The 24,200-nt window shown below is 38.5% G+C and overlaps 1 protein-coding gene across 11 annotated transcripts in view; it reads right to left on the bottom strand.

Annotated features, from left to right (window-relative positions):
- The window catches only part of tmcc1b (transmembrane and coiled-coil domain family 1b), a 29,640-nt gene extending 7,024 nt beyond the window's left edge, over positions 1-22,616 (bottom strand). The window contains exons 1-6 of one of the 11 annotated variants that reach the window (XM_079845253.1): positions 22,453-22,511; positions 20,562-20,706; positions 14,688-14,756; positions 12,477-12,520; positions 10,271-10,533; positions 5,420-5,851 (exon numbers count right to left, since the gene is read on the bottom strand). In XM_079845253.1, the coding sequence (XP_079701379.1) occupies positions 5,420-5,851; positions 10,271-10,495 (657 nt within the window). In that variant the 5' untranslated portion in view covers positions 10,496-10,533; positions 12,477-12,520; positions 14,688-14,756; positions 20,562-20,706; positions 22,453-22,511. Of the gene's footprint in view, positions 1-5,419; positions 5,852-10,270; positions 12,152-12,476; positions 12,521-14,687; positions 14,757-18,799; positions 18,869-20,561; positions 20,707-21,187; positions 21,495-22,452 lie in introns of those variants that run through there. The other 10 variants (XM_079845244.1, XM_079845245.1, XM_079845243.1 and 7 more) reach the window with 10 other exon arrangements.
- Positions 22,617-24,200: the final 1,584 nt, after the last annotated feature.

The raw sequence follows: 24,200 nt of genomic DNA, 5'->3' as shown, positions 1-24,200 counted from the left end.
TTCCAAAAGCTAGTGAGCCGCCTACCTAAGACAGCATTTTACAGCTCCATAGGCACGCTTCCAAAACTTAGTTCCAAAAGGTAGGCAGCAACATTAAGAAAGGCGTCACTGAATCCTTCACATAGAATGCAATCCCAGAATCTATTATCGGCTATTGGCAGTTACTTTTCATAACTTTTTGAAGTATTAAAATCATTCAGTTATCACAAGTCATTGCTATACAGCTTTTTTCCTGCGCTGCAACTAAAGTTTGTTAGCGGTCAGACTGGTGCCACCACAGCTTTGCCCAACTGATGAGAGCTGCCATTTCTGTTGCATATGAGAAACAGGAGAAAGAGGAACAAAAAAGCACTACTTGTTTGAGCTACGCAGCACGGAGCGTTTATTAGCTCGGACCAATAATAGCTCAGAAGAGGTATTCGCAGGCCGATCTTTGATCACGGAACACTGTTACTACACAGAGCTGGGAGATCCAGTGAGAAAGCTAATTAATTTGTAATTTGCATTCAAATTTGGATCAGAATTCTCTATTATAAACCATATCAGATCAAACAGCGGTGACGTGGAAACCAGAAGCATTGTGCCATGAATGAACAAGTTACAGAAAAGTATGACATTGTCATACTCAGATTCTAGTCAGAATATGAGTCTGATACTGCTCCATTGGGAGATGATTATGGGGGTGCGTTTCAACCAAACCAGGAAAGAAAATGCCCTCTGCACTCAATTGGATAGACCTACAACCAATTAGAGCAACGGAGTAAGTGACGTATGTTTGAGCGACGCATAGTTGTCAACAGAACTCAACTGCACACACGCTGGAAGAAGTAGAAGATGAGTGTAAACAATCTTTGCCGGTGTTTTAAAAAGGAATTTAAGGATACATGGAGTACTTACCAACACGATCATCATTTTTGAGAGAAATAGTAAAGGTGAATGCATATACGAACATGTTCTCCATTTAGGGTTATAACGAATTCAACCCAAGCGCTCTTTGGTGACGTGGATGATTACGTTACTGTTGATCATCTGTCCATCATCGTATAAAGCCCGCCCTGACAATTTGATTGGTCCAATCAGCTCTGGTTCGAGCATAGTTACTCCACAACAGATCAAGTCCAGACCGGGCCGGGGCTAAGTTCGGCTGGCATCCAGGCTAGTTATAGAAGGCTTTCTAGTCTACAAATCATTAACATTCATCATAGATTTCATGTAGTAACACCAACTATAACCTTGGTATTGTGGCAGAAATTGTTGAATGTTTTTACATTATTCATTTCAGAGTTTGTACAACCTAGTTTGTGTCCATGTAAAGTAGGGATGGGCAAGTTTACTCGAGTACTCCAACGTGAAGGCGACGATCGTTCATGAAAATGCAGATCACCCTGACTTAAAATATTTGTCTTATTACTGCATTTTGGGCGGTACCTGAGGTCTGATTGGTTAGCCTTAGACAGCATGCCTTCCAGACCGGCGAAATAAAGTGAAACTGGATTTAAGAGTGTGCACTACAGTGATGCCTGGAATCACTTTGATCATGAAATACAGTTAAGTGCAAGATGTGCTGCGCAAATCTGTAATATACATAGTAGTGCTGGGCGGTATACCGGTTCATACCGAATACCGGTGTTTATTTTTGTTATGATCTGAATTTTGATGATACCGCACGACACTGTTTGAGAGGGGTGCCTTTTCACTGTTGCACTGTAGTGAGTGCACGGCTGAGATCGCATTACAGCCTATGACTGAATCCGAAATCGCCCCCTATACCCTCAAATAGGGCATTATTTGATGGGACAGCCATTTGTAGTGGTGTCCGAAACCATAGTGAACGTTATTGAGTGCACTCATTCTATCCCACAGCCGATGTACACTCAACGTCAAGAATACCACAAAAATGACGATATTTGCATCATCAGAGGCTTTTTTCCAGAAATAAAATACATAAATCTCTCGTCTCAGGGGGATATTGGGGGGGATCATTCAAATATACTACGGGGTTTCAACTGATACAAAATTTAATGCCAAATCGCTGAAGTAAGCCTTTAACACCGGTCATGCATAGGGGAAAAAAAATACCGTTGTATACCGCAAAACCGGTATAATTTAGACAAATACCGTGATATACATTTTTGCTCATGCCGCCCAGCACTAATACATAACATTATAATGAGAACAAGATTGTAATTGAATCTTGTGAATTCTCTGTGCTTAAGTTCCCTGTGTATCAGCACGCTGTTAAAGGAAATCCACAACGAGAGTTACATCAGACTAGCTAGCGCGGTCAAGTTCACATGCAGTTGCAAGTTAAGATTCCTTTTATGTTGTCTATATCTGATTAATCTCATATAGGACGCGTTTGGTTGAGTTTATTAACCAGATAGCAAAGCGTTGCCGTTATACTGGCTGGTGTTCATTCTCTTCAGTTTCAGCTCAAATGCAATGCCCAACATTATTGACTCCGTGTTATTTGAGACGGTCATATTCTTTTTAGATAGGCTATTTCTTTTTCAAAATCATTGATGATTTTAATAATGCAGCAGTGTTATTTTGTTCTCATGTTTTTTAACAGTAGACCTATGTTTTATTTAAAGTAGTTTCTCATGGCTTCGAAACCACGCAGTGATATCCGTTATCACTTTGATCTTGGAAAATTAAATGAAGTGCAAGATGTACAGCGCCAATCTGTCATATACATAGCATTATAATGAGAACAAGATTGTAATAGAATGTTGTAAATTCTCTGGCCTTTAGTTGCCCGTGTATAAGCGTTGTTGTTAAGGGAAGAATGCAAAGGAAGCTTTTGTATAGATGTAAATTGTGAATAGGCATACATCAGATTTATCTAATATAGGATGCAATTGGTTGAGTTTATTAACACGCTAGCAAAGCTCTGCAGGGTGGTGTTTATTCACAGTTTCAGCTAAAATGCAATGCCCGTATTGATCGGGTTATTTGAGACGGTCATGTGACCTGTCAGTGGTTGGTGTCTACAGCTCTACAGCGGCTGGCTAGATATAGCGTCCACAAAGCGTCAGTAAGCCACCAGTCTCGATCATGGCCATTTGCCTGCTTTATTTACAATAAAATTCTCTAAAACACCAATCATGTAAAAGAACAATCATATCAACAGATGCACAATAATATATGTATGTAATTCGCCAGAGCTAGGGCCGAAGCCGAACACAAAACAAAAAATCTGCCAAAAATCAATGGTTGTCGAACTGTCAGCCACTGGCAGATCACGTGACCTGCCAGGATCAGACTGCCACCAGCCACTGATAAGTCACATCCTGCCAGCCAGCTGAAGATTGAACCCCCACTCTGTTTTTCTGATGGGAGATTTTTATTTTGAAAGATGTGCTTGAAAGCTGTTCACACTTCACTCAGAGTGCCTGAGAAAAAAGTGTTGTCCGGATTCAGTATCTGCGGTCAGATGAGCAGTCAGGCTGCATTATTATTCTATCATTATTTATATAACTTGTTATGAAATAAAAAGTCGCTCAACTTTCCTGTTCTGTCAGATGTTATGCTGTGCTCATAATGCGCACTCTTCAATTACACTTGCAAATGTGGCGGCGTGCGATGTATATCACTTCGTTAAAGCGCAAAAGAAAGTTATGTTGTCAATTAGTAAGTCATGAAATAAAAGTTAAGTACCAATGAATCACATAACTGGTACGTCGTGTGTTGGCTGGGAAGGATTTGCATGCAGGTATGATTCTATTCAGGAGCAGTTTCCATTTTCACCATGGTAACTTGTTTCCATAACCCCAAAATGCCATTATTTTCACTTTTGGTATATTTTTAAATGACTGGTGGCTTATACCAAATTAACTGTATTAACAAATACTACTTTGGGACTACTATTTAAAGCCTTACCATATAGGCCAGCTGTTTATTCATCAGTAGGCTATTAGTCATATTCTTACAATTTGTGTGTGTGTTAAGTAAAGGGGGACGGTACTTGCATGCATCAACAATTTTTGTGAAATAAATTTGCTTTGTATTTTAACACAAATTAAACATGTAAAGCCAATTGCAACACCCTCACCCTGATCTCACTGCAAATGTTGAATTTGGTATCGATAGTAGCCGTAAGCTTATGGGCCGCCACGACCCTCACATTCTGGTGGCTCAATGCACTTTATTTTTATGTGTAATAAACCCCTTTTTGAGACCTGACAACACACCCACTGGGTCTCATTCACCAAATATGCGTACACAAAAAATTGTTTGAGAAATGTGCATACGAACGATTTTAAGAACAAATCACAATTCACCAAAGATTTCCTAATAATTGTCTTTTTAATTTACACAAAAATATAGGAACAACTGAAACCACACGTACGCAAAAAGAACTTACTTTGTATGGCTTTATAATCGTGTTAAGAAGTTATATTTCATCCTAACATGACTATAATTACATTGAAGTAAATTGCATTAATTGTATTATATATTCCATATACAAAATTATATAATGAAATTATTAAATAATACAATTTAATTTAATCTTAAATACATTCGATCATATACAGTTAAAGAGTAAGAAAAGCTGTGTGTGTTATAGATTAGATTTCAGCTGCAAGGTTTCTCTAAATAACGCAGATATACCTGTATGTACAGCTGGCTAATGAGAGCTCTGTAATCTGGGTCTTTATAAAAGGTGTTCATTGTGAGAACTGGTGAGAATGGCACACTTGGCATTGCTCGAGGATCGGACGAAAGTGCGTCTGCGAACAGCGACAGGTTTGACGAGAGCGACGACAGGCTGTAAGGAAAGTGTGTGTGAAAAGCCCTTATATGGAGATGTTTGGGTGTGTTTTAAGCAAATGACTAACCTTGTGTATGCGGCCGCTCATTTAGAATACTCCACATTCACGAACATCACAACGAGGTTAAGAACAAATTCATGTGCATACAAATGTTTTGTGAATCAGGCGACGATTTTTCGCGAGAAGTTCTACTGTGCGTACAAATACGAAAGAATCCACGCAATTATTAGTGAATGAGACCCACTGCTTTTTTAATCTCTGTTCAATCATCCATATTTTAATTGTAGGTACACTTCATTTAGAAGGTAACTGCATATGTAGGCTGTAGGCAGCAAGACAGCTCACTAGGTTTGAGAAGAGAGCTAGTGACTAAACATGATCATTCTTTTGATTCCATAATTCAAAATGGTTATGTTAAACCAACGTTTCATTAAGCTCTTTCAATCACCAAAAAGATCCAAACCTGGCTTGCTGACAGAGTACAAGACTGGTCTACACTGCCTGTGTCATACGAAAAACTTAAAAAGTCCTGTTTGATCCCCTAAAATAAATGAAAACATTTCAGATCAGCACACATCTACTTCAAAAACATCTAAACACATCCTTCAATGTACCAAACTGTAAAGAAATGGGGCGGCCTTTACCTTGGCACCCACATCCTTCAGACCCTGGTGCATGTCTCGCAGGACATCTTTGGGCTGGCGTGGTATTCCATTGTGCTCCACCTCTCTGAGCTTGCGGTGGTAATGCTCCAGCTTCCTCTGCAGCTGCTGGATGGTCTGTGCAGACTTCTGGTTCTTCTTCTCGAACACTTGCTTGATGCGAGCACTCTGCTGTTTGTCTGCATTGTTGGCCAGCTTCAGGTACTCGGCTACATTGTCGTCTCTTGCCGTTTGTTCGATTTTGATCTGCTCTGTAAGTTTAAGGATCTTTTGCTGTAGCTGAGCGATGGCCTGCTTAGTGCGCTGAGGGTCCGGGGTGCCATCCACTGAATCCACACCGTACTGACCGCCGTCTGAACTGGTTGACAGAGCATTGGGAGACATGGCGGGGCCCAAAACCTCCAAACGATCCTGCTGCAAAGGGAAAAGTGAGATTTAGTGCTGTGCAGATAAAATCATGTATTCAGGGTCCTTTTCTCATGTTACTGTATTGAAGATTTAATATTTTAAATTAATAGATTTACATTTATCCTTTTCTTGGAATGCTCAATATATTAAGTGTCATATTAGTAATTAATATTACAGATTTTTGTCATTTAAATCGGTATCAGTCATTAAGAGATATTTATTTTTGCATGCTCATTTCCACTATTTTTCTCCAGCTATTTATTTAGATTAACTTTTAGTGTTAGATGGCAAAAGAAATATTTTAAAGCACAAATAATGTAATAACACTGATGTAACCTTTAACAAATCTGAAAAATAAATATTTATATTTTAGTACTTTACTTTTAATTCAGGCACCTGTGCATCCCTTATAATTTCCTACAGTTCAACTAATGAAGATGAAGGTTTACAAAATTGACGAAAGGTTTCATTCAAACCAATTATGATATTGTTATGCACTGCCATCAACTCAACTGTGAAGATGACCCAGTCTTAGAGAGATTACTGACAAATAAACTATTAACCTACAAGAATAGAAAGAACCTAAATAAGTTACCATTATTGACGGTTCACTTTCAGTGCAGTCCATCTTGAAAGACGTGCCACGTTTGAACTATGCAAGTGACTACACCAGTCTCAGGCGACGTTGAGGACCTCTGTACTATGACATAGCCCTCAAAGTTCTGAGATAATGCAGGGCATTCACTGATTAAAAAAATGGCACACTGCACCACGTCATCGGGCAAAATGAAAAAGGAAACTAACATAAAAAATATGAAGGTGTTTTTTTAACATTCTTTTGGTACTTCTTCTATTATACTATCGATTAATACTACAAATCAAGTAAGCTTTGGTAGCGTGAAATCTATAGTACAACCTTGCAATGAAATGAACTCTGTCCCTTCACCCATTGACAGCGGAGTCGAAACCAGATTATCAGTGATATGGCCTTCACTGATCATAGATAAACAGCTACGGATGATATAAGCATCTATTAGAGTAGTTTATAAACTGGCTAAGAGCCCTACCACCATTGTTTGATGGTGAAAAAACTAATTATTATTGCCAATATGGTCAGCTGTTTACTGCCAATGATAAGTTCCCCTATTGCAACCTGATATAAGACACACGGGTAGACTTCTCAGCTATGTGGCCATGCATGCACAGGAAAACTAGGTGACCTGATCACGTGGCCGACAGCCCATTCAATAAGACCCAGACGATGCCTGTTAAAGACATTACAGCTGACTTATGATGCCTTTTACACACCTAACTAGTCAACAGAGGATTTTCTCCCCCTTTATCTGGGAATCACAGTTCTGTTAAATTAGCAAAGGTGTTAAAGCCTCTTACCCTCTCTGTGACAAAAAATACGTTGGCCTCAAGTTTCACTGACAACAAACTAAGCTGTAATCTAGGGCTGCTCGATTATGGAAAAAATCATAATCACGATTATTTTGGTCAATATTGAAATCACGATTATGTAACACGATTATTTCACATGACTTTGGGAATGTGTTGTATTTATTAAAAATACACCTTTCAACAATTCAATTGAAATTGTAACATTTGTTGTACTTTTTGAACTATTAAAATAAATAATATAACATATATTCAAATCAAAGTATAAAAGTATTCACGTAAAAATGATAATCACAAATAAATAAGATAAACAATATGGTTCGGCTAGATATGCTTTTCAGGTACGTCTAACATTAGTTTTCAGGTACAGAAATGTCTCAAATGTAAAATAACATTGCATATTTGAGTGCATAAATTAAAGATTAATCCTATTAAACTTACAAAAGCTATTCAATCCGGATCGGATATGCGTCGTCTTTCTCGACTGTATAAAGTTCACTTAAGGCATATACAGACTATGTCTGCTAAGATACTCATCAAGATGGACGTTGACATACGTTTTGTGTGAGTTTGTCCGTTCAAGAGCAAGACTTGAAAGAGAACTCAATATTTGCGCGCTGAGAGACGTGTGCGCGCTCTCGGATGATACATTATCAGATACAGATACATTTTCTCACAGCGCGCGGCTTCTCATTCGCGTCTTCTGGCACTAAACCCGGGTGATGACGGGGAAAACGACTGGTCATATTTGAACATACGACAGCACTCGCATGCATTGAACAAAGTTTACAAAGAGAGAATTATTTGAAAAATATGAGGGGGAAAAAAGGACGTTTACACGGCATCCCTGCTCTCGTCAGTTTTTGTTTCTATATTAGATTGTCATAGGTCACTCTGTTTAATTTTCAAGTGGTTAAACAAATTCGTGGTGTTCTCTTGCGTTGCAGACACTACATGTAGCAAATCTTGCACGTAACATGTTTTTGCTCGTCGTCTGATTCCTCGAAGCCAAACTGTTCCCAGACAACGGAGTTGGTTTTGCCTTTTTTGCTCACCAAACGCTGCTGTAACTGCCCTCCTTCTGCCATCTTTACTCGCGCAGAGTTTTTAAATTCCAGCGGATGATATGCACACGAGACTCCCGATCTGAGAGAGATTGTGGCTTCGGGAGGGGCGGATGAGAGCATGCGCGTTTCATTCAGAACGCAAGGCAAAATAATCGTTTTTTCTCGATTGTACTATTTTGGTGATCGTTGGGAGGCAAAATCGAAATAGAAATCGAAATTCGATTAATTGCACAGCCCTACTGTAATCGCAGATAGGTGATACATTTTTTTAAAACTATTTTTCAATTTAAAAACGAAAAGCAAATCATCCCTAGCAAATTCACATAAATGCCATCTACTGAGCTAGCCAGGCTCAAATAGTCATCTGAAATAAATGACAGAGCTTATGTTTGGACACTCCCCTGAGAGGAACATTCAGGACAGCACCACTAAGTTCTCCAACAACAGGTGAGTTGAATCACTTTGGCAGTCACCCAGACCCTGTAGTGTATCTGGTGAAAATGCTTAGCTGGTAAAAAAGGCATGCTTAAAAGCATAGTACTAGGAACTGACTGTAAGCATAAATTACCCTCAAGAGACATAATACAGTAGTCTTGGTGAACATTTCTCCTGGTAAATGAACCGTAATGGCTATTTTGAGCGAGCAGCAGTAAAATGCATCCAGTAATGGAGAAACGCTAAGCAGAAGAGTAACTGGTTTTGCAACTATCTGAACTGCGGTTCTAAATAAAGTTGCTGCACCTGCAAGAGCAAACTTAACCTTGAGTCTATCCTTGAGGACAAAAGAAAGCAAACAGTTACCCTGATCCCACATCCTGGTTGGAAAAAGGGCACAAATGCATTGATTTTGACATTATACTCAATGCTGCCTGCAGAGGCGTCCTGAACATAAGTGTATCCAAAGACTTGGCTAAATATAGCAAGGCTTAGAGAACATAGTGACCTGCTACCAAGCTTCCTGACCTGTAAGTGCTGTCAACCCGTCCATCCATCTTGGAGGTTTCTTTCGGACAGAATCTTTCAGATTGCCATCTGCACAGATTGCTGTTAAATTCAAATCTGACTTTCCATCACTTTCAAACAACCTACTATCACCTCCTACTGAACACTAATCACGTGTCCTTTGGCAAAATGATTACTAGTATGTGCAAGACATGCTGAGATATGCAACATCAAGGATTGCTAATGTTAATAGTTTTGCGATCTACTTGAGGTTAATGTTTTTGGGACACAGCCTAGATTTCTATCTGGCCTGCTAACTATATACTTTATATTATTATTTTACGTTTATATTTATATTTTATCATTTTAAATTCTTCTGATGTATGATTTTTATATTTATTATTTAACATTTATTTTTAAATGATCAAATATTATAACACATTTTTCACAAATGTATATTTATTTTTAAAGTTTAGTTTAAGTTTAGTATTTTTCATTATATTATTTTTTTAACTGATTATTTTTAAGTTAACGAAGATTTGCCATTATAGCTGTAAATTAAATCGTTATTATAATTATACAAGAAACTTCAAAAATACTTTTGATGGAAAATTAAGGCATTTGTAGCAAAATACTACAAACTGGTTAGCAAATTCTAACCCACACTTAATGAAAACTTTCTCAATGTTAACCAGTAATAGGTCCCCTTTAAGAAGTTGACAAGCATTAATCTATACCAAATGTCACCGAAAACCGAATGTTGAAGTTTAAAAGGCATAATATGTAAAATACAGCACCTGAATATAACTACAACAATAATAATAATAATAATAATTTTTAAAAACAAAGTAATTTTAAAGGAAATTAAAATCTAGATATTGTCCTACGTCACTAAATATTTGTCTAAAACATTTTGGTCGATGAACCCTTGGGAGATGATGTCTACCAACCACAGCATGATCATGGAGAAAAAAAATCAATTTCAACAAGAGTGTGACGTTCTGGTGCCACTTACCCGATCAGACTCTTCAGTCGAGTGGTACCCCGAGGTCAGCAACATGTCTACCAAAGCTGGGCTGCTGGGTGTATCAGTGGTGGAGGAGGAGCGCGGACGTCCTGCCTGCAGCAAGGTCTCTTGGGTACTGCGCCTGTGGATCTGGGGGCTGCCTTTCTGGGGGGGCTCCCCTCCCCCCCCTGCCTTGCTACGGCGACTCTGCAGGCTGGTCCCTCTCTTCATCATGGGGGGGCCTCGAATCTGCTGCAGCACGCGGCTCAGAGCTGCAGGGGGGGCGGAAGCGTGGGGGTCAGAGTTAGGGACGGCAGGCGCTTCCCCCAACTCTGGCCCCGCTTCTGAGGGCTCAGGGATGGGGCCTATGGAGGAAGAGGCATAGTCGTGTGGCGAGACAGACGAGCGTCTGCGCTGAGGTTGGAAGAACTGCTTCAGACCGTGGCCCAGCGCGCCCATGTTCTCCAAGGCATTGTGGGTAATTTTGGACAGGCCGTGATCAGGCTCGGACGCCCTCCTGCTCACCTCCCGCTCTGCTCGACCCCCAGAGTCTGGCTCCTCCGCCCCAGGCTGCTCGCTACCACCCTGGTCCATCAGGAGGTGCCAGTCTCACTTAGAGGGTCAGCACAGGGGTGGGGTCTAGCTAAGCCCCACCTCCACCAGCCCTCTGACAGGCTGTTTCAAAAGCCAGGAAGCAGAGGGTGGCAGCAGTCAGGTGGACTCTGAGAGCATGCATGCATCTGTGGTGTGCCGCAAAGTCATGCTTGTCTACCACAGAAGGAAAATAAAATGGATTATGTCATGCAGCTGTGAGCAATGGAACACAAGCAACAACTACATGAGCTCAAATCACAAAAGCAGCGCATTGGTTGGCTCAGAGACAAAAAGATGCAGCTGACGTTTTTTCAACTAAAGTCTGTTGCAGATAGATTGCATTTCCATTCATGATCATGTCTCGCCAATTTACTAATGAGATTGATGGCAGAGGTCGCGGATTATATAAGCCAGGCCTTGATGCTTCTGAGCAAACCAACTAAAACTACATTAGCAATATCACTATTGACAAACTACTAGCACTCTATAGCCATGGGTTTTGCAAAGCGAATGAAGTATGAGAGAACTACAAAAAAAAACATGAGGGTGATAATTTCTGAAATGCTTTAAGGGTCTCTGGCTCGACATTCGAGCATTTCTAGAGCAACACACTTGCAGTATTTTCCAAATTTCAGACCCTTTAGTGGAAACCATTGCAGAAATTCCTTAAATCATTATCAAAACCCCTGTGGATAAGGTCAAAAGCATAAAGGCAAAGTAGGGCGGCACGATTTGAGGGGAGAAAAAAATCTAATTAAAATTTTTCTAAAAAATAAAATAAAAAAAAAACCTGGCAATTATGTTTTTGATAAAATATAAATAAATCCAGGTTTGCTGTGCTTGTTTGTAGTGCAGCAATTGTTGACAAATGTTGTGATTATATAATATGGCTGTAAAATATTAATAATACAAATATAAAAATTGACAAAAAATAAAATAAGAAATATTTCACTTTCATAATGAAGAAAGAGCATTTAAGAAAATAAAATAATATTTTAATTTACATTACATCTGTAAAATTACAGTACTAATATTCTTAATTTTTTAAACGTTAAACCACCAAACTTTCTTTTTTGTTGACAAGCACTTCTCATTACAAGTACAAGTATATTACAAGTACATGTAGCGTCCCAAGCCATTCTGGGATGCTGCAAACACCAGAGGATAATGAGCTGCTCGAGTGTAAGAACACAGTGCAGTGCTTCACTCTTAAACATGCAGCACATGCATTTATTTAATTACAATTTGAGTTTTGATAATTGCACTAAGCCATGTAGCGATTTCGGTTTTATTTTCATTAATCGTGCTGCCCTAACACAAAGCCAAGGTTAATAGATGATGATGGGTTTGGCATTGTTAAACACAGAAGTAAACTTAGGCAAGGTGACAAACCCTCAGTAGAGCCGACCAAGGCAATACTACAACCCCAGACGGCCTCTGAACCAATCATTTATCCATCGGGCGCAACCTATCTAAAACTCCGTCCAGCTTATATGCTTTGGACATGCTCAAAACAGTTTAGATGGACAAAACACTCCCTTCAGGACCATATCATATTAGATATTGAAAGACAAATATGATATAAAGTAACAGTTTTAGAGACAGATAAACAGTCTCTTACCATTAGTCCAGCCTGACCGCCACTGGCTCACAGTTTAGGGTTGGCTGCGAAAAAAAAGCGGTTGTGAGATGAGACTTCAGCCCATTATGACACACAGATTATAAATGATATTCATTCACTTCAATGGTACAGATACACACATTGAAAAATAGGGTGTGCTCATGTTTGGATTATGATGCATGATTTTGGCAGCTGAGTTGAGTCATTTCCGGGAACATTAACATTCTTTTTGATTACATCATTAGATGACATGGTGCATTACCTGCGTAAATAACTTCCTTTTTTTTTTTTTGAATCAAATTTACCATAATAATTTTGTAATCTGCTGTGGGCAAACACACATGGCAAATGTTGCATAAAAAGAAACGGAAGTCTAAAATAAACCTGAATGAACAGATCCAGAGCTTCAGGTATGTTGAATCAAGATGTGTTGAGTCTGACGGTGGAGCTCAGGCTTAAGATGGGCCTCAGATGGAGAGAATAACAGCCAGCTGTAATCCTCTTTATTCAGCTTACTTCAACACTCGTGAACCCTCTTACTGCATTACCACAGCCCTCCATAATAATTTAAACTCTTCATAGAGCGCAATAGTGAGCTACTTTTTCCATCAGCCGTGGTTTAATTTCTCATTAGGATTCCCCCAAAAATTCCTCAATAGAATGTAAAAGAGCCCACCCACTTTTTCAGCAATCTTGACTCCATTAGTATTTTTCCCATAGCAACTTTAAAAAAAAGCCTTTGATAAGTAGGGCTGTCGCGCATGCGGTCATTTTGAGTGGCTCAATAGCGTGATATGCGGTATTATCGCCATATATATATTATTAGGGATGCAACAATCAGTGTTGGTCAAGTTACTTGGAGATAGTAATTAGTTACTGATTACTGATTACTTCTCCAAGAAAGTAATCCAGTTACTTTACTGATTACTTATTTTCAAAAGTAATTAATTACTTTACTAGTTACTTTACTAAGTTATTTTTCAAAACATGATGCACGACCTGAATACGCTATAAAGCAATAGACATTTCAGCCTAATACTATTCTTTCTGCATATTCCATCATCTTAAATTGAATCAAATGAAACATCCATTTTTTAAACTTGTTTTATTAGTTTCAATATTTAAACGTTATGCATATTGCATCAAGCAAAAATTAAATTAAATGCAACATTCTCAGACTTGAAGAAAATTGTTGAACATTTAAACCTATTTTCTGCACATTCCACCATATTTTAATGAAATAAAGTCCTTCTTCTGTTAACTTATATTTCTGCATAAAAAATAAAAATATTTTTTTTTTGTAAAATCCTTCCTTAGATGTAAATAAAATACAGCAATAAAATAATTAAAATGAAAGTCTCTCCTGACTGTATTACAAATTATAGTTGTGCTGAAAAGTGGAATTAATCCAGTGAACTGTTACACCCATAAAACTTTTGTTATTCACCGTCCAGATGTCAGCAGTGGTGGAAACAAATTCTACATCTCCGAGTGCAGCCTTCAAATTAGCGTCCATTATGTCGTATTCTCTCTCAAGGTATGCTGCAAATGACTTTCTCTGCGGCAGCTTAACACCGTGTTTGGTCGGTATTTTTTTCTATGATGCGTCGGAACGATTCAGAGTCAACAGTGGAAATTGGCAGCATGTCCTCGACAATATAGCCAGCGACAAGCTTCTTCAGTTCATCAGCATTAAGTGCTGTTGCTTTTAGATTTAAGTCTAGTTTCACCTGTTTAGCAGGAGAGGGGCCGTCGGAGGTTCGCCCGGTTGAATTGGATGTTGCCGCGGTGGTCATGTCATTTGGGGGTTCATGGGTTTTTTCAGTAAGTTTAACATTTCTGTGCAAACTCAAAGTAATGTCGGTACTTCCAAGCATTAAACGCTGAATGGTCCAGCTCTCTCCCGCGCTCCATGTTGTCTTGTTCAACACTACACATGTCGCTGTTACCACTGACTGACGTAGCGGCGCTCACACGTCATTGTCACGACTAACGCCACGGGACAGTCTCATGAAACACAATCACGGTTAACGCAGTAACGCAGCCTGCTTACGGGAAAGTAACAGTAATCTAATTACTGTTTTTGCAATTTTAATCCCTTACTTTACTCGTTACTTGAAAAAAGTAATCGGATTACAGTAATGCGTTACTTCTAACGAGTTACTGCCCATCACTGGCAACAATACAGTTAGTCCACGGTTCAATACATACCTCGGTTTTTAACCACAGTGTTCGGTTCGGTTCTGATGGCTTGTCACATCAGTTTTTTGCTATTCTATTCTTAGGCGACAGGAACAGGTTAAGGAGAAAAAATAATATTTTTTATTGCAATACTCTTTATTTTACTTAATAGAATTGAATAAACTTACTTAAACTTAAAAATGTACTTTAAAAAAACCCTTGTACACATTCCTAGTGTATTGTACAATATATATATATATATATATAAGATTTACACTGGCAGCTCAGAGCTGTACAGCAGCATTTAAGTATGAAATTGAATGAATAAATGTAGAAATAAAACACTACATAGACTTCACTATAAAATATACATTGGTTCTTATTAAAGCTACTGTTTTAAAGTTTTTCAGTCAAGAGCAGTGAGTGATTTTCTTTGTCTTTTGTTGTTGTATTAACATTAAAGGGATAGTTCACTCAAAAATGAAAATTCTGTCATCGAGAAATGAATACAGGTTTGGAACAATAATTTTAGAGGTGAACTGTCCCTTTAAGGACAGCGTGCCCTGCTGTCAATTTAAGACCTGCGTGCATCTAATATACAGACGGACACCGATTTTACTTTCACTTTAGACATAACCGACTGTGTTTATGTTAACCTTGTGTGTATTTGACAGTATTAGCGCAGTAACACTACTTAGCCCAGTAATCACGTGTTTAACAGGCTTTAGTGTGCGCGCTCGGAAAAGCACGTGCATAAGCACGCAAATGAAATGTTTAATCGGCAAGGGTTTAAAACGCATGCAAATAATGAACTTTCGTGATTGTGAATAACTATAGTGTTCTGTGAGTATAACTCTACCACTAACGTGTGATGTGAATGTATGTCGCGTAGTTCAGTAAACTGGGATGGAGGCAAATCATAGAATTTGTAGAAAAATAATTAATTAAATGTAAAATCGAAAAAAAAAAAAAAACGCAATTCACAAGCGCATATTGAACCGTGAATGCCGTACCGAACGGTTCAATATTATATTGAGAATTGTGGCATCCCTAATTATATATATATTATATATATAAATAAAATATCTGACTGGACAGAGAGACTTTCTGCTAATATTTCACCAGTAAAAGCAGCTACTCATCTCTGCGCGTTCTAGACAAGATGTCAGTCAGTGCCGTTACGTTGTTACGCCACAAGGTGGCGGCAAGGGACTGTCTTTGAGTGAGTCTTTAAGCCGTTCATTCAACTAACTTTACACGTTCAAAAACGCTGATTCTTTCAAAGAGAGATGTAATGAAACGGCTGTTGAAATCATTTTAACTTTGAGTGCCCGTTAAGAAGACTCCGCTGACCAGAAATGCGTCAATGCTGCTAAGACAGAGATTTGCCTTGGACAACCTTTTTTCACGAATGTGTCTCGGCCTGAAGGACAGATGTAGGTAATCGCACGCGCTCAGTCGATCTCTCTCACATTCACTGTCCGTTTAGGCTTGTTAAGGGTAAATCTACAGAGCCTCTGTACAAAAAATGAATAATTGTAATTATTAATGTATCATTACGAACTTATTTAAAGGTGCTCTAAGCGATATCACGCGACAGGCAGCTAGCGGATAGCGAGGAGATGTTTGCCTGTATGTATGTGATAAAAAAAATTTGGCCTAAAAAACGTGTGACATCGCTTAGAGAACCTTTAATATTCAGAACACATGCACAAAGTGTAAAACGTGAAGGGCATAGTTTAACAAAAAAAGAAAACACAAATATCGCGGTTGCTCTGCGGTTGGCTCCTCAATAGCGCGGTATTGCGATATTGCGGTTATCACGACAGCCGTATTGTTAAGCGAAGCAAAGTTAAAGGGAAAAAAAAACATAGATACAAGAATTAAATGGATAGTTCACCCAAAAATGAAAATTACCCCATGAGTTACCCAAGCATTATAATGGCAGTAAATGGTAGCCCAAAATTTGAAGCCCAAAAAGCATCTATCCATAATAAAAGTAATCCACACAGCTCCAGGGGGTTAATAAAGGCCTTCTGAATTGAATCGATGGGTTTGTGTAAGAAAAATATCCATATTTAACCGTTATTAAGTAAAATATTTAGCTTCCGACGGACTGCCTTCTGTATTGAACTTATGAAAAAGCTTAACTGGCGTGACGATGACATTGTTAGGATAGCTTGAGGGTGAGTAAATTATGGGATAATTAGCATTTTTGGGTGAACTATCCCTTTAATGGCTTTAATAAGGGAAATAACTACAATCCCATAAATCATTGCGAATGACAATCGGATGAAAAATGTTGACGACAAAACTATTGATCTAGAGTTATACATGTTAATGTATAAACATATGCATATTTTGCGTATGTTGCGTACGTACACTAGGGCTGCAACGACGCGTCGACGTCGTCGATGACGTCGACTACGAAAATACGTCGACGTGCGTGAAATGCGTCGACGCGTCGGCGGCACATTATTTACGTTCTAGAATGAAACAGAAGATCTAGAATAATGGCAGCTTCTGCTCCCGGGCATAGTGAAAATGATCATTTATCATATAAAGCCAGACCGCGACATTCAAAAGTGTGGGAGTACTTTAAACAGAAGCCGAATAAAACTGTGCTTTGTTCGCTCTGTAACGCCGGTTTCACACTGCACGCAGTGGCAGAGCAGAAGCTGTGCGCGTGGAGAGCGGGAGCTTTCACACTGCCAGTCAGTGTTGCCAAGTCCGCTTTTTTCCGCGGAATTGGGCTACTTCTACACTGTTGCCGCGGGCTGTGTCTTATGTCCGCGGGTTGAAGCAAAAAAACACACATATTTAACCACCCGAACGCGATGTTTACCAGAGAACCTCCCCGAAACGCGATTGGGCTTGTTTTGGGCTAGTTTTGAGTAACGAATGGGTGGGTTTTGTTGTGTAAACCTGGCAACCCTGCTGCCAGTGTTCTCTCGCGCAGCTGAACCGTGGCGCGTGTATTGCAACAGACGGTCACATTTTCCTGGGTTCTTCTCCGACCCCAGTACGTCTCGTGCTTTTATTTATTATGGGCTGCATATATCTGCTGTTAATGCGACCTGGTTCCCCTCTGTCCCAAACACATATGCATAATAACTTGTTGTATATAGGTAGTTTACATGATTAAAGTAACATTAAAGTTAAGATATGCCTCTAGCTTTAATAATTTAAATGTGTCTTTGAAGTTTGGGCAAAAACTTCTGGCAGCTTTAGTCGTTGTTTATGCACATGTATCTTCAAAATAGACGACTAGTTATACATTAACACTATGCTGAAAGCTCCTGTATGTGAACCTTTTGCAGATAAATACAAGTGCATTTTCGTTTACTATTGACACAAATCAATAAGTAAATCATACTCAACTACTATAGTAAACAACTTTTCCTAATTAGGCCTACTCTGTATACATTTTATGATGAATAGTATCATTATATATTATGTTTAAAAAGCTTCTTTTGTTCATATATTTCATTATAAAATGGCACACTATGTACACTACCCTTCCTGAAATACAATTAATATTGTCATCATTCATTGATTTCATGTTAAAATAATATACAAATTCACTACCCTCTTTGAAATACAATAATCAGTAAAAAAGAATAATAAGATTAATCTGGAAAAATAATCGTTAGATTAGTCGACAGAAAAAATAATCGTTAGTTGCAGCTCTAACGTACACACACACACACACACACACACACACACACATTCATGCATACATATGTATATTTAAAAACCATAAAAATATTTTAAAAATAAATGAAAAGATCTAATCAGCTTCAAAATGAAATTACATTTTTAAAAAGTTTAGAGAAAATCAACAGGATTTTATATCCAAAATCCTACAGTTGCACACTGTGCCAGTGGATACAGCACTGCACAACCTCAACATCTTTAGTGTTCTGGAAAATATACAAATGATTCTTTTTACCCTTTGCAAACAGGCAACACTGCCAAAAATCATCTTGAGAAAATAAATCCCAACCACACCAAGACCAACTATCCACAGTCAAGCAGAAAACGAGAAACATGTCAACGTTAGTCCAGACTAAACTAAAGCCCTACACATAGTTAAGCAGGAAACAAACCCACACTTAGTTTAGTAGTAAACAAACCCTGACCTTAATTATTTTAGAAACACAGTATCCTCCAGATGTGGGAGTGGCACGACAGCAAGGTGACACGTAGTGCTGTGAATGAACAGAAGCTTTACCCGGAGAGGAGTGTGTTGATGTGTCTGTGTCCTACATGCATAATTAAACAGACGAGTGACAGAGTGACGCACATGCCTGGCACAGCTATTCTCTAACACAATCATATTCAACACAACAGCAGTTTAACAGGCCCTGCACACACCCAAGAACACCCTGGGGTGCTGTCACACCAGTTCTATCAGCCCAAAGAATTATGGTACCTTCAGCAACTTGTATGAGCAACATTCTTGTCACCAGTCTGTTTTAGTATTTTTGAGCTGATATTTAACTCTCCTCCATCTCGTAGTGGCAGAAAAGGTCACAACAAGCCAACAGTTGCATATTACAATTTGTGAAAGCCCTTGAACTTTCTAGAGTATTCCAGGAAACTTGCATGGTATATATTTTTATGTCTTTCCCTGGAATCCAATCCCTGACCTTGCTGCTGCTAGTACCATGCTCTACCAGGCAGCTGAGTTAAAGGAAATCACTGGATTTGATTCAAAAGAAAATTTTGATTGCACAAGCGACTGGATTCTATAACTTTTCAAAATGCATTTATAGGTTTCTTAGTTAAAATACATCACCTAATGTATAAAAGTAGGGCTAAAAATAGACATGTTAAAAAACTACTTCAGACTGTTTATTGTACCAAAAGTAAAAAAAGCGCTGCACTATTCCGTGAATAAAGATACTACAATACTGTAAGATTCTGCAATACAAACAATGTCTACATTAATGACTAGAGATAGAAAGTTACTTTAAATTCCATTACCAATTACTTACTAAAAATATGTATTATGTAAATCAGTAGTAACCTAATCCAAATGTCGTAATTTCATACTTTTTGCTACTCAAAATACAGAGGTATCAAGATTTGTTTTTTAAAAAGTGAACTATTCTTTTATGAACTATCTATCTTAATGACACACTAAACATAACAGGTTCCTCAAGAAAACCACACAAGACACAACGCAATGACTAAAGACATCCGTCTGCATGTGTACGGCTGTCGCAGCAGTGCATTACATGGGATACATTAAACTTAGACATATTTTCAGATTTCCTTTTTGGGTGTACGATCCCACTCATACCACTCATCTTGCTGACTATCTTGAACTAATACATGAAGAATTCAGCCTGCAGCCTCTGCCTATGAGGTATTCAGCAGAACAGCACCTTTATTTGTGTGACACTGCGTAGATAAACTTTAAAAAGACATAAGCCTTTTGCTAAAATAGCTAAACTTAGGGCTCTAACATTATGATAGGGCTACTGAAAATCTGAACAACTGGTCCTGTTGGATAAACATCCTTATTATATCCTATATTATTTTTTGAATATTGCAAGCAATTGAACAAATCGCAATTCAAAACCACTGTATTTTCTGTGGCTGAAATGGGTCAGCTTATTCTCTCCATCACCCCCCACCCCAGTACCATTCTCATAGCTTCCCAAGGTCACATCACTGATCACTCTGTCTGTATGCGTGTGTATGTGTGTGCCTTTGAGCAATAATACACTCCACGACAGTCAAGACATTCAGGACACTCAGCACACCCAACAGCAGTGGCATTATAAATACCCATGCATCTATCTGCTGGCACATAACTTAATTAGCTAAATATTTGTTACGAGCTGTTCCTGAATAAAACCGTATGTGATGAATGACATTAACAACTCTCCATACCTTCAGTTCCAGTCATCCTGCTCAGTCTTCTCAACACAGAAACCTGATACTGTGGATAAATCTAAGACGAAATCCAGAACTGTCTCGTAGACAATGACAGTCCCTCGGTGTCACTTGCCCCTCATAAATGTGGAATTATTACATGCTGAAAAGAGTAAAAAGCATATCATTTAGTAAAATAATACTGACTTAACCAGCAACAGTACATTCATATCATATATATTAACACTAGTACGTAAAAAATGACAAGTCGACACATTTTACCAAATGTATATTTATACAGTCAAGACAACCACGTGTGAGAATTTCCAGCAGAAGCATTTAGAAAACATGCAATTGCAGTCTACTCAAGACATTACCATGATTGTTGACTACTGTTTAACAAACAACCAGATGGGTTGGTTAAGCTTTAGGCTGCATGCGGTCTATCTATGGTCAAACAGGCCTACATGCCCATAAAACAAAAACAAGGAGTGATCAAAAAGACTGTCAAAAGCTGCAACGGACACACAAGACTGGCTACGTGAATGAAGCTAACTCTCTCGTCGTGCCATTATAAACTCGAGCTGTCACTGTCAGATTTCAGCATGACATGTAACACGGAGGGTTAAAACATGAATACAAACCCATGTCACTTAGTGAGACAAACGGATGTGTCTGAGGGCTGAATTAATCCGATCATTTTCCTGAACTGTCCGTTGATGATGTTGCTAGCCGAGTTAGCTGCCCGGCTAGCTGGTAAATGGACCGTTTACGCCCAAACCCAAGCTAATACTATTAGATGGTCGATATAACGCGCCGCTGCACACGATCACCAGCAGGGACTGATAAAATAAGAATCGGAAACACTGCGCTCAAACCCCGCTCGAGCGGAAGGAAGAACGACCTACCCTTAAACCCGGCCGCTAGTTACATTATAGACTGTATGTAAACGCCTGTCAAAGTCAGACAGCATCAGCATCGGATCACGCGAATGAGCTTGTTTGGGTGGCACCTTATACCAGCAGCATACATACCAGATATTTAGATGCGAGTGGGTGGATTCCTGTTTGTTTGTTATTATATAATTGACAAATAATCGTTTAAAATGATCCACATTTGACCAACAAGCACCCCTTAACGTTACATGGAAGACCCACTACCTCCACAATAATTAATAGTTACCATTTGCAATATAACAATTGGCAATACATCTTAAGTTTTTCCATATTGGTTTAATAGAAATAATGAATTATATAATAATAAGTGGAATTTTGACGGGTTGATTAATTTCAGATGTCCCCTATAAGATTTACATACATCAAACCCTTTGGTAATGCTTGTCCCTTCTGTTACGATGATTATGAAGATTTTTTGGGGGGGGGCAGAACTTTCAAAGCATGTATTGTATCCACGTGCACGATACTCTCATCTTCCGAAAACAAATACGATAAAGGTTTTGCGTTTGTTAAGTTCTTTATTTTTCTGTATAATTTATCTCCAAGATGCATGTTTCTTTTCAGTCTTCTAGGTTTTTATTAATAACCTGAACGTGATCAATTTCCAAATTCCCCAATAACAGTTATTTTAGTAATGCAATGCGATGTACTGTTCACTATATATTCTACTGGTATTTATGTAGATACTTAATAAAGCAGCGAGATGTATTGGCCTTAAAAGTAGGTTTTTGGTGATGTCTGACCTGCTGCACCTGATCTCGCGGCGCGCGGCTAGGCTGCTAACGTCATCAGCAACACAGGCTAAAACCGACTAGCTCGCTAACAGCTCAGCCAACAAACTGACCGGCTGTGCCCTGCCCCACAAACCGAACGAAAACATATCGGCGACGGCTTCGAGTTAACGCTGTGAATGTATGGAAAGCAAAATCATACGTTTTGCGGTTACAACTTACATGAGCGCTGAGAGAGAATTGTGCTGATGTCCGTTAATTTCTCCTGAAGGAACACTCCCACGGTGACGTCAGCAGCGCGCTCACAACGCGTGAGGGAAGCAGAGCAGTCACACTGCGCGTGGCACGATATGACGGAGTAACCACATCAGAGGCTCAACTTGGACAGTGGTTATCAAAATGCAGCACTCACAATTTCACTTAAAGGAATATTTCACCCCGAAATAAGGTATTTTATTCGTCCCCATTTTGTACGAAACCTATGATGAGACTCTTTGTGTGGAACATTTATACAATTTAGCCAGTGTTATAGGGACTTACACTGCCTCATCATTCGCCATTCCCTTCATTGCATCGGTTTTTCACACAAATAAAAGGTAACAGCTACAAAAATGGAAGAATTAAGAGACTGTAGCTTATTAACTTGAATTTTCTATTCAATTTTAATAACGCTTTAAGAGCATACTTTGTTATACCAGTTCTATAAACATTTAATTTACTCTTATTTTAGAGCATAGGCCTACATTCCATACATTTTATTTTACACGAGTTAATCCATTCAAATTAATGAAAAAACAGGTGTAAAATCGTGTGCACATTTAAAAGCAAAAACACGGAACTCTTCTCCCTTCATTCAGATACCATAGAAGTTAGGAACTATTATCTCAAGCAAATAGCTTTGAAAATGAAGTTCATCTTGTGCTCTAAGCTTTTGTGTCTGTTCACATTGGCGCAGTTGAATGCAACCAAATTTTGTCACACAATTTTTATGAAAGACAATGTTGTACAAATAGAGAAACTATAATGCCTGACTTATTGTGTTTAGACATCATTGTGTACCAGTGGTTGAAAGTAGTGCTGTTGACTCCTCATTGTCCAGGGACATTGATGGCCAGCCACATTTCTCCATCACATTTTTTGTGTGAAGATTAAAGCCAGCTCCATCAATAGAGTTGAACTGCTAACTCCAAAAAGAACACAAAGTATATACATTAAGCTAGTTTTTGTTAATGGCATTGATTGCAAAGTTGATACTGTAACTGTTGCTGCACAGTCTGATTTCCTAGCAGAGTTTTCTCACTTCGAGTGGAATAGTTTATATATGGACACATAATATCCAGGAAAACAATTTGTTTACAGAAAAAGTGCAGTAATTGCATGGCTTACACATATTTGAAAAAAAGAAAAACTATTACACCCTTATCATTCTTATTCTTTGTTATCCCCCCCACCCCCCCGAACCCCTTTATAGTTGTTGTAATTAAGAAAGCTGTTTAAACAAATAGGACATTTCCATTTCCTGTGATGTGTGTATTACAAAACCAGCATCAGTTTGAGACAAATTGAAAACAAATCATGTGCAAAATTCTGAAAATTTAACAAATAACAGAATTTAGTTTGTTGTGTTTGGAAAAAATGCAACACAAATGTTTGTGATTTTTGTAAAACCAATAAAAAGAGCATCACTGTTATTTCCTGATATATTAAAGTTTTTGTTTGGTTGTAATAACTACTGTGAAAACATTTGAGAAACAGTGTTTTGAGAAAATGATGCATGCGATTTGTAATTTGTATGAAATTAAGAAAATGTACAATCTGTTTAAGGCAATACAAAGTATTCAGATAACTATCATATGTGTATTATTATGTATTATATAAATTTTTCATACAATTTTGACCAATTTTAACATTTTATAACATTTTTGTTCCTGAAATCCAATTTTCTGTTGTACAGCAGTCCCAAGATGCTC

This window comes from Gobio gobio (assembly GCF_949357685.1).
Source record: "Gobio gobio genome assembly, chromosome: 19".
In the NCBI taxonomy this organism is placed as follows: domain Eukaryota; kingdom Metazoa; phylum Chordata; class Actinopteri; order Cypriniformes; family Gobionidae; genus Gobio; species Gobio gobio.
The sequence above is the reverse complement of the archived record's forward strand: the minus strand, read 5'-3'. Positions and strand labels throughout refer to the sequence as shown.